This window comes from Puma concolor, chromosome A3 (genome assembly GCF_028749965.1).
Source record: "Puma concolor isolate L17-30 chromosome A3, mPumCon1.1.hap2, whole genome shotgun sequence".
NCBI classification, from domain to species: Eukaryota; Metazoa; Chordata; class Mammalia; order Carnivora; family Felidae; genus Puma; species Puma concolor.
This window is the reverse complement of record NC_141669.1, coordinates 96,212,099-96,228,330: the sequence shown is the minus strand read 5'-3', so window position 1 is coordinate 96,228,330 and position 16,232 is coordinate 96,212,099. Positions and strand designations below refer to the sequence as shown.

Here is a 16,232-nt window from a genome sequence, read left to right as displayed (position 1 = left end):
ACAGGGATCCCGGAACAGGAAGCGGAACTAGCTGGTATGACCTTTGACTTCCCGCACGCGTCGTGACGCAGTTGTAACTTCGTTTCTGTGGTAACCAGGCTGAGCGTCCTTCTCTGAGCGCCGCATCGCAGAGTTGCAGGTGAGATGGGTAGCGCTGGCCACCCAGCGGGATCGGGATTCAGGGCGTCAGGGACGCACCCCAAATCAGTCTCCGAGACTGGGATGACTGTGCGAGGACGGGTGGGTCTGTCGAACCGTGGCGCCAGGGAAGGGGAATGGGAACAAAGCTCGGGTCCGGACGCTTGGGGGCGGAGGGAGAGAGGCCGGCCAGAAAACTACCATTCCCAGCATGCTAAGGGGGCGAGCTGCTGGCTTCCTAGGTCGCCCGGCGCCGCGTTGCCTTCTAGGCTTTGTAGTCTCTGAGGTCCAGTCCTTTTCCTTTCTGGACAGTTGTGCACAAATAAACTTTAAGGCTTGTAATAAAAAATAACTGAAGGTATTTTAAAGCCAGATAATAGAAAAAATTAAAATGAATCATCAGAGTACTGACAAATAAGCCATCCTTGTGGTCAGATAAACAGATGTTTAAATTTTCTGTGAATATGTCATAATTACGTAAATTCTCTTAGCCTCAATGTCCTTAACTATGAGACTAAAATAATAGTATATATTTTATCAGAATTAAGGACAAAATCTATGTAAAGTTCTCGGTAAATGATAGGTGGTATAATTCTTGACCTGTCTTCAAAACAGAAAAATTATATGCAAGAAAATGGTTGAGAATTAAAAAAAAAAAAAAAAAAAAAAAAAAAAAAAAAACTTTATCTTTTACAGTAGTTTTAGGTTCACAGAAAAGTTAGATGAAGGTACAGAGAATTCCATTTCTCACGCCTGCCATCCCTCCTCCCCCCACTGTCAGTATTCCCCACCAGAGTGGTACATTTGTTACAGCTGATGAACCTGCACTGACACATCATTATCACCCAAAGTTCACAGTTAACATTAAGGTTCACCCTTGGTGTTGTAGATTCTATGGGATTTAATGGCCTATATTTACCATCATAGCATGGTAAAGAACAGTTTCACTATCCTAAAAATCCTTTGTGTTCCATCTATTTATCTCTCCCTCCCCCTTTGCCTCCTGCAACCACTGATTTTTTAAAAATTGTCTCCTTAGTTTTGTCTTTTCGAGAATGTCATATCATTGAAGTTGTATAGAATGTAGCCTTTCCAGATTGGTTTCTTTCACTTGGTAGTATGCATTTAGGATTACTCTATGTGATTTCATGGCGTGAAAAACTCATTGGTTAAGAAATTTTGACAGTTGCAAGTCTCCTTTGGTGTTTAGGAAAAATATTTTTAAATATGTGTGTGTGTGTGTGTGTGTATGTGTGTGTGTATTTTATGTATCTAGAAAAATCATGTCTACCTCTATAAAGTGATTCTGGAAAAAAAAAAAAACTAAGCTGATTTCCCAAACTGAAGTCATTTGTAACCAATATAAAAATATTTTCCATAGCTTTGTACTACCTACATTATTATTTAAATATTTATAAGTAATCTCACTTTTCAAATTCTAAATGAACTGAATGTGATTTTATATCACTATAATAAAGTCACCTAACAAAATAAACAAATAGCTTTTAAGACAAAAAGATGTTTCCCTTAAGTAATTTCCCTTCAATTTGTAATTATGCATAACTGATTTAACAAAGTTTAATGTTAATCATCTCTAGCCTCCTCTCAGAGACATAAACACCTTAGAATGTTTTATTTCTGATTGCCCTCCTTCCATCCTACAAGTTTTTATTGTCTGGTAATTTAACGCAGTTTTTTTGTTTTAATTTTTTTTAATGTTTTATTTTATTTATTTATTTATTTATTTATTTATTTATTTAGAGACAGACGGACAGAGCACGAACGGGGGTGGGGGAGGTGGGGTGGGCAGAGAGAGAGAGACATAGAATCGGAAGCAGGCTCCAGGCTCTGAGATGTCAGCACAGAGCTGGATGCAGGGCTCTGACTCGTGAACTGCAAGATCATGACCTGAGCAGAAGTTGGACGCTCAACCGACTGAGCCACCCTGGGCGCCCCTGCAGTTTTTGTTTTTTAAGCAAAATTTATCATTTTTACTTTTCTTGTTGCCATCAATGCTTCTTTAGATACACCTGCATGTTTACTTTTCTCTCTCCAGCCTTTTATCTTACGTTTCATTCCTCTCTGATTTTAATTTTATTCTTCCCACTACATCTTATAGGAGTTCTTTCAATCAGATTCCTTGGTAATTTCTTTCTATCTGTAGTAGATTTTCTTTTTTTAACCTCCATCTTTTAATGATTGTTTAGCTAGGCATAGAATTCTAGGTTAATAGCTGTTTTTACCTTTGCTTGCACATGCATATGCGCATGTGTGCACACAACGTGTGACCAGAGGAGGGGCAGAGAGAGAGAGAGAATCCCAAGCATACTCCACGCTGTCGGCATGGAGCCCAGCTCAGGGCTCCATCTCATGAACCATAATACGATGACCTGAGCTGAAATCAAGAGTCAGACACTTAACGAGCTGAGCCACCCAGGTGCCCCTACCCTTACCTTTACGTTTTTTTTTTAATGTTTATTTTTGAGAGCCTGCAAGTGGGGGAGGGGCAGAGGTAGGGGGACAGAAGATCCAAAGTGGGCTCTGCACTGAAAGCGGAGAGCCCGATGCGGCGCTTTAACTCACGAACCATGAGATCATGACCTGAGCTGAACTTGGACACTCAACTGACTGAGCCATCCAGGTGCTCTCCCCTGCTCCCCGGCTTATCTTTACCTTTTTAAAGATACTATTCTGGTGGTTGGGAAGCTCTAGCCCATAAGGCAAATTCAGTCCATCGGCTATTTTGTATGACCCATAAGCTAAGAATTTTTTAAAAGACATTTTTAAACAATTGAAAAAAACCAGAAGAATATTTTAGGACACACTAAAATTATAGAAAAGTCAAACTGCAGTGTCCATGAGTAGAATTTTATTGGAATACAATCATGCTCATATTGTGTTCATATTGTCTCTGGCTGTTATCATGCTGTAATAGCAGAGCTGCATAGTTGCACAAAGAACATGTGGCTCATGAAGCCTAAAATATATATCATCTGGCCTTTTGCAGAGGGAGTTTGCCAACCCATATACTACTGGCTCCTATTGTTGCTGATGAGAAATATACTCTTAGTCTAATTATTATTCTTGCATAGGCAGTTTCTCTTTTATCCAGTCATTTTCAGGCTTTCTCTATTTTTAGTGTTTTGTAATTCCACTACTATATATTCAGGATTTATTTTTATTTTCCTGCTCAGACTGAGGATTCAGGTCTTTCATCAATTCTAAAAAAAAAAAAATAGCCAGTATTTTCAAACAATATTTTATTTCTTTATTTTTTTTTTTTTTTTAAATTTTTTTTTTTTTTTTCCAATGTTTATTTATTTTTGGGACAGAGAGAGACAGAGCATGAACGGGGGAGGGGCAGAGAGAGAGGGAGACACAGAATCGGAAACAGGCTCCAGGCTCTGAGCCATCAGCCCAGAGCCCGACGCGGGGCTCGAACTCACGGACCACGAGATCGTGACCTGGCTGAAGTCGGACGCTTAACCGACTGCGCCACCCAGGCGCCCCGATTTTTTGAATTCCTATAAGACATTAATGGAATTCCTCTAAGACACAGATAATCTTTTTCTTCTGTCTTACATGTCTCTTAACTGCTTTCCATATTCTCTATTTCTCTGTGCTTCGTTCTAGATAGTTTCTTCATAACTGCCTTCCAGTTCATTAATTTTCTTCAATCTTGTCTAATATGTTTTTAACCCATCCAATTAGCTTAAAGTTTAATGATCATATTTTCCATTTTTAAAGTTTCTGTTCTTTTTTATAATTACCTGTTCTCATGACTTTTCTCTGTATGTATTTATAATAATTGTAAAGATACTTATTTCATTGTGTCTTCCACAGTCTATTATCTGAAGTTCTTGGGGACTTGCGCACTACACAGGTAGTGTGGATTGGGGTGCACACCTACTTTGATCTAGGATTTGGATTCCTCACAGCATTTTTGTTTTCTTCTGTTTTCTATCCAGAGCTATCAGTAGAGAAATCTTCTTTGTCACTTCCGTAGGCTAGTAAAGTTCATTTTTTTAGTCTTCTCATTTACCGAGAGGTCCGCCCCTCCAAAGTCCAGGTTGTATACATGGTTTGACTTTCAGTTCTCAGTTTTGAATGAGGCACCTGCTCTCCCCATGGGGGGAAATTGAGACTCTTGCCCCCAGGGCCTGTATCACATTTGATCGCTCCCTGAGCCACTGCACACAAAGTCATTGCCATCTGGGTGGAGGATTTCCCTTTGCTCTCTCTTCCTTCTTTCCATGTTTCCTTTTCCCCCAAAGCTCAGCTCTGTAATTATACTTTCTTATTTTATTCAAATTTTTTGTATATTTGTAGCATCAACTTATGACATCATGTTTCACAAACAGATGTCTCTTTCCAGTTTTGCTTTTAAGTTCAAACCAAAACCAGGAATGACAACATTTATGGCTAGCTTTACAAGAGTCTAGACATTATTAAGGTCTGTTTCCACCCAAAGTAGGTAAAAGATATTTGCAAATATGAAAATCTGTTGTCTCTACTAATGTCACGTCTTTGTAGGAGGCACCTAATTTCACATTCACAGGGGCTGTGGAAAATATTACTGAGTGTTTAATTGCTCACATGGTAGTCAGTCAGGTTCTGATTGCCTCCTTTGAAATAATACCATCATTTTATTCCTTGGTAATGCTTCTCCCAGATTTGGAGTGAGAAGGCCTTCTGTTGAGACACCCTCCATGGATTATCTTCCTACTGGTCTATGGTGCCCATCCAATGTGTACTGTGTGTGTTTGATCCCTTAAGGTAGAAGGTACTATCTGAAATTATACACATGCCAAACTCCAAAGAGAGGAGACTTCAGCTGGGAAAAAAGGATTTCACACCAGGATATCAGATGAAAAAGTTCTGGAGATGGATAATGGTGATGATTGCACAAAAATGTGAACTTACATCATGCCCCTGAATGGTACACTTAAAATGGCAAAAATGACAAATTTTTGGTTATGTGTATTTTGCCACAATAAAAACAATCATGATTTCAGTCATATTTTTATATATGCGTGTATATATATATGTGTGTGTGTGTGTATGTGTATATATACATATAATGTTTTTCATAGTGAGAAGGTATTATGCATTGAGAAGGTATAATGAAGAATGCATCGCTGTATTTCAAAATAATTTTTTAAAATTAAATGTTAAGAAAGATTGACATTAGAGTTAGAACATGAAGTCAGGAGCACCTGGGTGGCTCAGTCAGTTAAGCATCCAACTTCGGCTCAGGTCATGATCTTGCAGTTTCTGAGTTTGAGCCACGCATTGGGCTCTGTGCTGAGCTCGGAGCCTGGAGCCTGCTTTGGATTCTGTCTCTCCCTCTCTCTCTGCCCCTCCCTGCTCACACTCTTCTCTGTCTCTCTCAAACATTAAAAAAAAAAAAAAAAAAAGAACATGAAATCAGCTCATAATGGCAGCTAGGCTATGTAAAGCCCTCTTAGAAAGGAAATGTTGTCAGGTCATTAAAATTTAGCTGCCACTTTATTAAAGGTGTGTTCATTTATCTAAGAAAGAATGTGTCTTTGCAAAGGGGATCAATTGGTCCTGTGGGTGTCAACAATGTAGAGATGCCAAGGCAAACTGGGAAGATGCCACCTAAGCATTACCCATCTCTGGTTTCCTTGGCTTTAAATCTCTGCAGTAGATGAAGTTCCCCCAGACCTTAGGAGCTTTGAGTGACTTCTTGATGTCCACTATTTTGAATCCTGAGAATGTCCATGCTCAATAGTAATAATGATGATATGGCTAATATTTACCAAGCACTTAACTACATGTCAAACACTACTTTCAGTGTTTTGTATATAATAACTCATTTATAAAACCCTTTACAGTATGTATAGTATCTCTGATTTACAGATAAGAAAACTGAGGCACAGAGAGTTTTAGTAACTTGCTCAAGGTTACACAGCTAATAGGCGATAGAAACTGGGTCTCATCCCTGGTACTCTGATTCCACAGACTATGTTCTTGGCCTTAGCCCCATGTAAACCACCTTCCAATAACTGGGCTTTCCATGTGGTGGTCTGTGAGGACAGAGTGCATGAATGGCCTTGCCATGGCACAGGTGGAGGCTAAACCAGCTTAAAGAAATGTTTATTTATTTCTATCTTCAGAGTGTGAAGAAAATTTTGAGCCAATCTTTCTGATTTTGGACATGTTATATAAATATCAAGGTTTTCTTCCCTTGCAAATGTGAAGATCTGTCATTCTGAGCTCACATTTTCACAAGGCTGGAGCTGAGAGTACATGTGCCCCCAGTTCATCTCAGCCACCCTGATACCAAGGCTGCAAAAAAGTGGCCAGATAGCACACCTTGTTCTCTCAAAGGAGAGGAAATCAGACTTGTATTTAGCTTACATGACTTGTTTGTTAACTGTCTGGGCTGCAGAAACATCTAGACTGCTTGGCTGTTGACTTTCCCATTGTAAATGAATAAATTGGCATTTTGGACTCTTTTCAGTTTCAGTGAGCTTGGACAATGTAGGGCATCTGGGTTTGCTTTGCAGGGGCTAATGGAGGCCCCTGCGAGTTGAGGGTGGTATGAATTCACCAAGGAGAAAGCCACTGGGTAAGGATTCTTGGCTGCCACCTGCTATCTTTCTAAGTTCCCTTGCATGACCCCACACCTTGCACCCTTACCCATCTGAGTGTTGATGGTTAAGAGCAGTCAAACTGCAGTTAATGTGAACACCAGTGGACCGTGAGGGCAGGGGGACCTTCACCCACAGAGACAGCCTGCAAGCTACTTAAACAGGGGGAATGACAGGGAGTTGGACTAGAAGCACATGCCAAAGGTTCTGTTTCTGACCAAACATACGTGTCCTGAGGCAAGTCACTTCACTTCATGGGCCTCAGTTCCCTCATCTGATGAAGGAGGAGCTGTCTCAGACCCCTGCAGTGCTCAAGTTCTTTGGTACCTTGGCACATGAAAACTGCAAGGACATCTCTAAACAACAGCAATAACAAAAAGCCACACGATGTAACATTGTGTTTTGAAAGAAAACCATACACACTATGTAATCGCACTTATGTGATGTGCAACAATTGGCCAAGATCATCTATGTGATCGAAGTCCGAATTATGGTTACCTTTAGAGGGGCGAGTGAAATGGGGGCTGCTGTGAGGTGTTGGGAGTGCTCTATATTGTTCCTAGGGTTCCAGGGTGAAAATTAATGTGCCTGTTTTGAGCATACTGGCCAGTATCTAATAAAATTATTTTCCCTAGGAGAAAAGAAAGGAGGAGAAAGGAAGGAACGGAGGGACAGACAGAAGGAGGAAGGAAATAGACACACACACACACACACACACACACACACACACACACACACATATTGAGACGTTAAGAGAATCAGTTTGTGGCCTGCTGTTCCTGTCAGCAGCATTCCCCAAAGTGTCCCTCTGGAACATTAAACTCTCCAATGTTGCTGTCATTAGAAATTTTTCTCAGAAAGGGTGTGGGAAAGTCTGGGAAAGGAGATACTTTATTATGGAACTTCTCAAAGACTTTTATGGGCATAGTCGTCTCTCAGGAAGGCCATCATAAGCAGCATTTCCTACACTTAATTGACCAAAGAACTTTTTTTTTGTCTCAAAATATCTCTCAGGACTGTTGCTTTTCAGGGCTACAGTTTGGGGAACTCTATTTGGAACATGGGCAGAAGCTGTCAGTATTTCCCCTGTAACTTGACCACATGCCATGGTGGCCAATTAAATAAAGAGGATTCTGAATCAGTAATAACTCCTTTCAATGTTTTTCAATCCTATTGTTAGAATATTTTAAAGCAGCTTTGTTGGAAACAAAGAGTACAGTTGCAGACATTTCTAGATGGGCCAATTCTCAGGAACATCATTCTCCTGGAGAGACACACATTGGCTGGTTTGCAATGGCAGTCGTTCGTCATAGGCAACCCCCAGGGGAAACTGTCCCATCAGTACTGAAATACCATGTTCATTCTGACCATACGGAAATTGAATTCACATCCAGTTTTGTAAGTACTGTAACTGGATGGGCTTGTCATCTCAGATTAACAGTGGACTGTTTTCTGTTTTTTTGGGACAGGATAAAAAATGTCAGTACTTACTTCACCAAGAGGAAAGGTAGAAGTGGTTCATTGCCGAAGAACAGAATCACAGGATATTTATTGTATCAAAAACCTCATTAGAAAATTTACCCAGAAGCTGTTTGGGAGGCTAAATATCATCTATCTTCTGTAAGTATGTAGCTAAGTAACCTAGGAATATTTATCAATTTTATCACACACTAGAAGGGACCCAAATCCTTTGTCTTTATGGGGCTTATGATCAGGAAGTGAGCAGCAAGAAAATCTATTCCTGTGGAGCAGAAGATCTCCAGGAACAACCAACCTCTAAGTTCCATAACAGCCTGCAAAATGAAAGGGTTTCTCGTGGGCTTTGGATTCAGGCAAACTTGGGTTCAAATCTCAACTGCCTCTCCCACTAGTAGAATCTTGGGGTAAGTTAATAATATCAGCTGCCAGTTTTGAGAATTTATTTTCTGTCAGGTTCTGTGTTTTGCCAATATTGTCTTATTTGCAACGCTGAGGTAGACACTATCCTGCCCATTTTACAGATCAGAAAATGGAGGCCTGCCGAAGGTCAAGCAGTTAGTAAGTAACAAAGCCCATATTTGCTCTTAACCATTGTTATTAAGTGTTCCTCTAAGCTTCAAAATACACATAGATTTTTTTTTCTCTGTTTTTTTTTGGGGGGGTGGGTGGGGAGGAAACACCAGAATATAAATATCCTATAATCTATTCCTTATTATTTTTATTGAAAAAGATGAAAAACAGCTCAAGTATTTTGAATTTTATAAAGCTTCATATTAAATACAACTGAAATGTTTAAACAAAGGCCAGCCTAAGACATTAAAATTTGTAGTTTCTGGTGATCACACTGATGAATGTAATGTGAATTGACACAGTTTTGTGGTAGAGCATTAGGGCAACATGTATAAAATGCTTTAAAAAATATCTATATATATCAATGAAATTATTCCATTTTTTGGCACTTTGGTGGATTGAAAACCTTAACAATGTCGTCTGGAGGGAAACAACATGTCGATACACCCCACACATACCAACCCAAAAGTTAAGGACTGTACAGAGAACATTATCAAAATGAAATCAGAAACTGTAGGAAAATAGCAGGAGTCAATGCCACCTTCTCCTTGAGGATTTTTGCTACATTCTAGAAATCTCCTGCTTCTGTTTTGACAACTTTGCAAAGAATGTAAGATAAATACTCCCTCCACCTAAGGAGGGAAGTATTAGATCCTTTTGTATAAAATTGGGTTGTTCATTGTAAGGATGAATGAGACATCAACTCACTCCTGAAGTGTGAAAGTTAGGAAACTAGCCTTTTCAACTTCAGCATGGAATGAAGGGGGACAAATCCTTCAAGAATTTGTAAGCATGTGTTGATTTGAGTTTCATGCTAATTATCTGTGTGGCTTGAAAAGCTTCAAAACTTCCTAAATAATGAGTCCATTTTCAGACAAAGACTATGTTCATTTACCGATAGACTGAATAAAGGGAATAAAGTGGTGAATTAGATTAAAAGTGGTCACAGATTAGTAGTGTGTCCAGGAAACTGGTTGAAATAATGAAAATCAGGTCTGAAGGATGGAGCTTCAACTCAGACTTTAAATAATGCTCATAGATGGAGTTGTAAGTGATACACGCTCGCAGTCAAAAATCACAAATATACGAGGTAACAGGCACCGTTAGTGAGAATCAACAATATACAGCAGAATCAGACTCTCAAAGACTTCAGATGTGAGTTCGGTCAATGAATATAAAATAACTATGTTTACTACATCTAAAGTGAAAAGTTACATTTAAAAAGACCAAAAAAGTGAATAATGAGATTTGAAAAAAAAGTCAAACCATCTAGAATAGTATAGTTAAAATTAAAAGCTCATTGGATGACTTAAACATTGTAAAAGACACAGATGAAGACAGAAGTAGCAAATGGGGCGGGGAGGGGGGGCAAATACCAATAAAATATCCAGATTCAGTGCAAAGAGGCAGACAAAAAAGTAAGAATGGAACAGTTAACAGTTGGATCTATTCAGACGTTTAGAAGGACATGATGGGCAGTGGAAAAGGCCAATATTTGAAGAGATAATGGCTGACAGCTATAGCTTTCCAAAATTGTTGAAAAGCACCAATTCTTAGATCCAGAAAACTGGATCCCGAACAGGATAAATACACAGAGAATTCCTCAGCTCATCATAATGAAACAGCAACACATCAAATCTGAAGAGAAGATCTGAAAAGTTATCAGGGAGAGAAGATAAATTGCCTGTAAACAATTGAAGATTAGGCTAATGGTGATTTCTTACTAGCAAGCACGGTAGCCAGAAGATAGTAGAATGTCTTCAGTATTGGAAGAAAATAGCATCAAAGTAAATTGTGTACCTAGTGAAACAATTTTTCAATACGTAGGGGAAAATGAATGCATTTTCAGACAAGCAAAATACTGAGTTAGTTTACTAGTGAAATCTGTATAAAGGAAATTCCTCAGAATTTACTCTAGGCAAAAGGAATAATTTCTTAGCTGGAAGGCCAAGATACAAGAAGGAAAGTAAACAAATATATGTGTAAATATGTTGGTAAATCTAAGAAGAAAATCTAACTTGTATAAAGCAATAATGATAATGACTAATCTAATATAGATATTAAATATAAATAGTTATATGATATAAATAAGTTAGGTAAAATACACAACAAAAATAGATGAATTGGTTGGTGCGTGATTAGAATGAAAGTACTCTTAAGGTATTATTCAGAAGGAGGGTAGTATTCAGAGGTTCTCCCCCTCCCTCCCAGGAAGCACACATCCAAGCATGTTATGGGGTAAATTATCAAGCTTTATTGAAATATCAAAGAAGACCTAAGTAAATGAAGAGGTATACCATGTTTTTGGATAGGAATATTCAATACTGTAAAGAAGTCAATTCTTCTCCAGTCAAAATCCTACTAGGATTGTTTGTTGAAGTTGACAAAGTGTGTGAATTTATATGAGAGAGCAAAGGGCCAGAGCCATTTGAAAGAAGAAAAATAAGGTGAGGAGATTAGCCCAACTAAAGACTCATGGTAGACATAGTAATCGGGACAGTGTGGTAATGGCCAAGGAATCAGAGCTCCCAGAGACAGACCCATGCATACATGAAAACTGGATGACCAAACCAGTGGGGAAAGAATGTGCCATTCAATTAATGGTGCTGGGACAATTTGTTACCCATATGGAAAAGAGAATAAATGTAAATACGAACCTCATGTCATACAAAAAAAGGAAAAAAGCAATTCTGGGTGAATTTATGACTTAAATGTGGAAAGCAGCTAACATTGTTGACAGAATCTTCTAGATTCCAAATTCATGTATCCAGCTTCTTGGTGGATGTCACCCCTTGGATACCTAGTAGGTACTTCACCGTTAGTTTGATCATCACCTGCCTCCAAACCACCCCATGTTTTCCCCATCTCGGTAACTCTAGCAACTCCAGCCTTTCACTTTCTTGGACCAAAACCTTGGTGTCACCTTCATAACTTGCTCCTACATCCCACACCAGCAAAGCTGTCTGCTCCACCTACAGAATATATCCAGAAGCTGGGCTCTTCTTTCTACCTCGCTTCTCTTGCCAAGGTCCGATCCGAGCCTGGTGCACTTGAGTGTTACTATTGCCCCTTTCTGGTTTCTGCTTCCGCCTTGGCATCAGCCCTCACCCATTCCCCCTCCTGCCCCAGCAAATTATTCTCAACATAATAGCCAGAGCGGCACCATTCACATCAACTGGATCCTGTCGTTCTCCTGCTCAAAACCCTCCACCGGTCTGCCATGTCCCTGCCAGGATCTGGTGTGGAACCCACCCTTTTCCTTTCTGACCTCACCTCCCTTGAGCTCCACTGAATTCCTTTATTTTTCCTGGAGCACCCCAGGTACATCTGTGCCTCATCCTACAGTTATGGAGTAGTCCCCGTTGCACTTGACATACTTGCACGGTTCATCCTCTTTCCCCTATTTTTCTTCACAGCACTTGTCCCCACCTGACATTCTGTGCATCTTAGTTTAGTGTTTTTTTTTTTTTTTTAATTGGCCTGCCTCCATCCATTAGAACATCAGCTCCATGAGGGCAGGGATCTTGGCCTGTTCTCTGCTGTATCCATGGATCCAGAAAAAGCTTGGCACTTGGTATGTATTCAGTGAGTATTTTTTTGCATTAATGAATAAATCCACTACTAGGCATGTGATTGTGCAAAACCTCCCTAAGCCTGGAGGTTTTGCACAATCAGTTAATAACCTCATCTGTGAAATGGACAGTTGTACTTCATTTATAGGGTGAGTGGGACAGTGAAAAAAAGTTATTAAATGCAGTACAGTGCCTAGCTCCTAGGAGGTGCTCATAGCTGCTGTATCCCCTTCCCTCTGGCTCTGCCTATAAGAGCAGGGACCAGGGTCAGATAGAGGCAAGCCTTTCTATTATTCTCCTGCCCTTCCTTTCTCAGCAACTCAGCAACCATAGAACAGGATGAGGCATTGCTTTATGAGTACAGTGGAATTCTCTTCCATATACACATTAAAAGAAAGCAACAAGCATTAGAACATGGTACAAAAGGAGGTGTAATTGCCTCTGAGATGGAAAAACAAGTGTTAGGGGCCACTGTATACCTTAATGAGTCTTGAATCTTTACCACGTGAATAAACTTCTGCATGTGAATAAATTATAATCCCCCAGCTTGGTAGCAGGTGTGCACGTCTGACTTGCCCCTCCTGGGGTGAAGTGTGTTACAGTTGGCTGTCCACGTGACCACCAGTGACCCATGTGATCAATTGCCAAGGGCCCATCCTTTTATGGGGTATTCAGAACATAGCATATGGGATGTGGGTGGGATTACAATTGGGGCCTTTCTACAGATTTTTTTTTTCAAGAACCTTCCACAAGTCTGTTTTCTCAAATCCTACACACAAACACATACTAATTACCTGAAAGTTTTTGATAGCCAGTTGTTTTCAAAGAGCTTTGTACCCCTGCTTAGAGTATAAGGTCTTGGAGTGGCTGTCAGAGTACCTCAAATTTACATGTCTAATGTGTTTGTATCTTTTCTGAATTGGCAGATAAGAAAAGCATAACTTACACCATGTGGGATGGAGTAGTGAAATTTTTTTTTTTAAGGTTAAAATCGTATCCTAATAACTAAAAAGGTTGTGACTTACCTCAGAAGCCAGCATATCTTTAGAAGTAAAAGTGAATTTACATTAAGGGTGCCTGGGTGGCTCAGTCGGTTAAGCATCTGTCTCAATCTCAGCTCAGGTCTTGATCTCAGGGGTGTGAGTTCAAGCCCTGCATTGTGCTCCACACTGGGTGTGAAGCCTACTTAAAAAAAAAAAAAAAAGAAAAGAGGGGCGCCTGGGTGGCTCAGTCGGTTGGGTGGCTGACTTCGGCTCAGGTCATGATCTCACAGTCTGTGGGTTCGAGCCCCGCGTTGGGCTCTGTGCTGACTGCTCAGAGCCTGGAGCCTGTTTCGGATTCTGTGTTTCCCTCTCTCTCTGACCCTCCCCCGTTCATGCTCTGTCTCTCTCTGTCTCAAAAATAAATAAACATTAAAAAAAATTTAAAAAAAGTAAATTTACATTTTCATCAGTGTCCTGGAGCTTGCCAAATAGCTGCTATCCAGCACATGCAGTCTTTCATTTTTCATGTTAGGTAAGGCCCATCATCTTTTGCCAGGCCAACCTCAAGGCTTAGAGCAGGTGGTTTCTTTTCTAGTTTATTGAATTTTGTTATATTAGCTGCCAGCTCAGTCACAGATACAGGAATGAATACAACTGACCTCACCTAAAAACCCTGCTAAATGTTAGGGGAGAAAATGAGAAGATCCAGCATAGCAGATGAGTGGGGAAAAGGGCCAAAAGAATTGTCCACATCAAGTGCACATGTCACAGGACAGGGGGGCATGGGGGCGGGTGGGTGGCAGAAACCACGATAGGCTTGGGGAACACTTGTGATGTTTAATAAAGTGGAAAATGGGGATACAGTTTCACCAAGATTTCCATCAAGTGTAGTTAAATAAAATGAATTTGGGCTGAACTTGGAAAATTCTCTAAACAAGTGAACAAATGAGACATTAATGAAAAAAAACAACAACTCTGATTTCACTTGCTGGATAATATCCTTGAGCTTTAATGTATTTTGTGTGAAATATATACATGTGTGTGGGTGTATTTTTTTAATTTGGCATATTTCAAAGAATAATTCTAAATCCAACTTTTAAAAACAAGCCTCCCTCTACCTTTTTCCTCATCTCTCTTTGCTCTCACAATAATTTTGTCTGTCCCATAGAGGACAATGTTAAGAGGTAATAAGAACTGGAAATTATGTATACAAAAGGATAATGCTACAAAAGTTACTTTCTTGCACTTGGCCATTTGGAAATTGAAGTGCATTTTCCCATTGAAACGAAGTTATTCATGGCTGGCTTCCCAGGCAGACCCACAAAAGTCTATTTAATCTACAATGTCTGTGTGGTATAGTACTGTGCTAATTGTACTATGGAGCCCAACCACCACCCTAGGTTCCCATGGATAAATGTGTTTCAAGTTCAAATTGGGATTCCAAGAACACATTTCCCTTGTTGCCTGAGGGGATGGCAGCTGCCTTGTCCCAGCTCTTGCCCACTTCCTCCTTCATCATCATTGTCAGGTCCCATTCCCTGGGCATTTTCTTATCTGGATTAGAGTGAGGACTATCACTGTGGAGTAGTAGGTCATGGCTCTGGGAGCCTCTGGCAGAGGAACCCTGAGGACCAGGAGCTGGAGGGAGCCACTGCAGGAGTGGGAAGAAGGGTAGGGCTTCAGCAAATCAGAATGGAGAGGTTGGGAGGCTGCATCCTTTTGTTAATGAATCCCCTGTATGGATAGTATATTCTTGGGACCTGAGGGCAGTCTACTGTCTTCTCTGCATGATAGCCAGGGCTACGGTGGGGTCTTTGGGGCAGGTGCACCCTGAGGGAGTCCCCCATGGCTGAAGAGTGGGCTTCCTATGAGAGAGGACAGTGGCTGTAAGTGCTGAGATTGACATCTCCAGCACAGTGTTTCCCAAAGATGCCTATGCCTCTGATAGTGCTGAAGGCGATTTGTCTCGATACACGCAAGAACAATTTTTGTTCTAAATGTTGTATATTTTTATAGTTTTATTTATGGCAAGGGATACTGGTTTTCCATTTGTGATTTTGTTGTACATTTCCTATTGAAATAGTCTTATTTAAGCCAAAGTGAACTGATTTGAAGAAAATAAGTATAGGAAGTGCACAAATGTGAGAGACTGCAGTTTGGTGATTGGATCTAGTAAAATGATATGCTGTCAAGTGCGGGAGAAAAGCAGACTACAAACAGTATGGGTTGTGTGCCTCCATTTTTAAAAACACACAAAATACATTTCATTTGATAATTACTCTCAAAAAAGAGAGAAGTCTGGTGAGATAGAAACCAAAATACTGACACTGTTTGGTCATCTACAGGAGGTGGTATTAAGGATGATTTTTCCAATTGTTTTTCTCTTTTTGTGAGTACTTACTGGTTTTGATTGTAGTCACAATTCATTGCTTTTATGATGAAAATATAACTAGAAAGCATATAGCACTTTCTACTCTGTCCATTATCTTTTCTCCCCTTCCTTCAATTACATGCTGTCTTCTTAGTTTTGAAGGAACATTTTACATCTTTTTCCTCCAACTTAAGATACCAGTGGATTTCACTCAGTTGAAAAAGTGAAAATTGCATCTCAATTTGTATACAGTTGGTTCTCTGTGTAGTAAATCATATGCTGTCTCTAAGTCAGCACTCTTTCTGTCATGCCGGGCCACATGACAGGGTAGCAGTTGGGAAGGACCTGATCTCAAGATGTCCCTTTGGGATAGCCACCAGAATAAGAGTTGGAAGACCCTCGCTTCCCCTTCCTTGTGTTTATTAAACTTCCTCTGTGGCCTTAGCTTAAACCAGACCCCTCAGGGTCTCCATTTCTACAGCTGGGTCAGGTGATAGATTTT

The 16,232-nt window shown here is 40.1% G+C and overlaps 1 protein-coding gene across 4 annotated transcripts in view; it reads left to right on the top strand.

Moving 5' to 3' along the window:
* The first annotated feature begins 11 nt into the window (after positions 1-11).
* The window catches only part of CFAP61 (cilia and flagella associated protein 61), a 287,953-nt gene continuing 271,732 nt past the window's right edge, over positions 12-16,232 (top strand). For 3 of the 4 annotated variants that reach the window (XM_086701575.1, XM_086701572.1, XM_025932336.2), the window contains exons 1-2: positions 12-139; positions 8,225-8,375. In XM_086701575.1, the coding sequence (XP_086557701.1) occupies positions 8,233-8,375 (143 nt within the window). In that variant the 5' untranslated portion in view covers positions 12-139; positions 8,225-8,232. The remainder of the gene's footprint in view (positions 140-8,224; positions 8,376-16,232) is intronic. The other variant, XM_086701573.1, reaches the window with a different exon arrangement.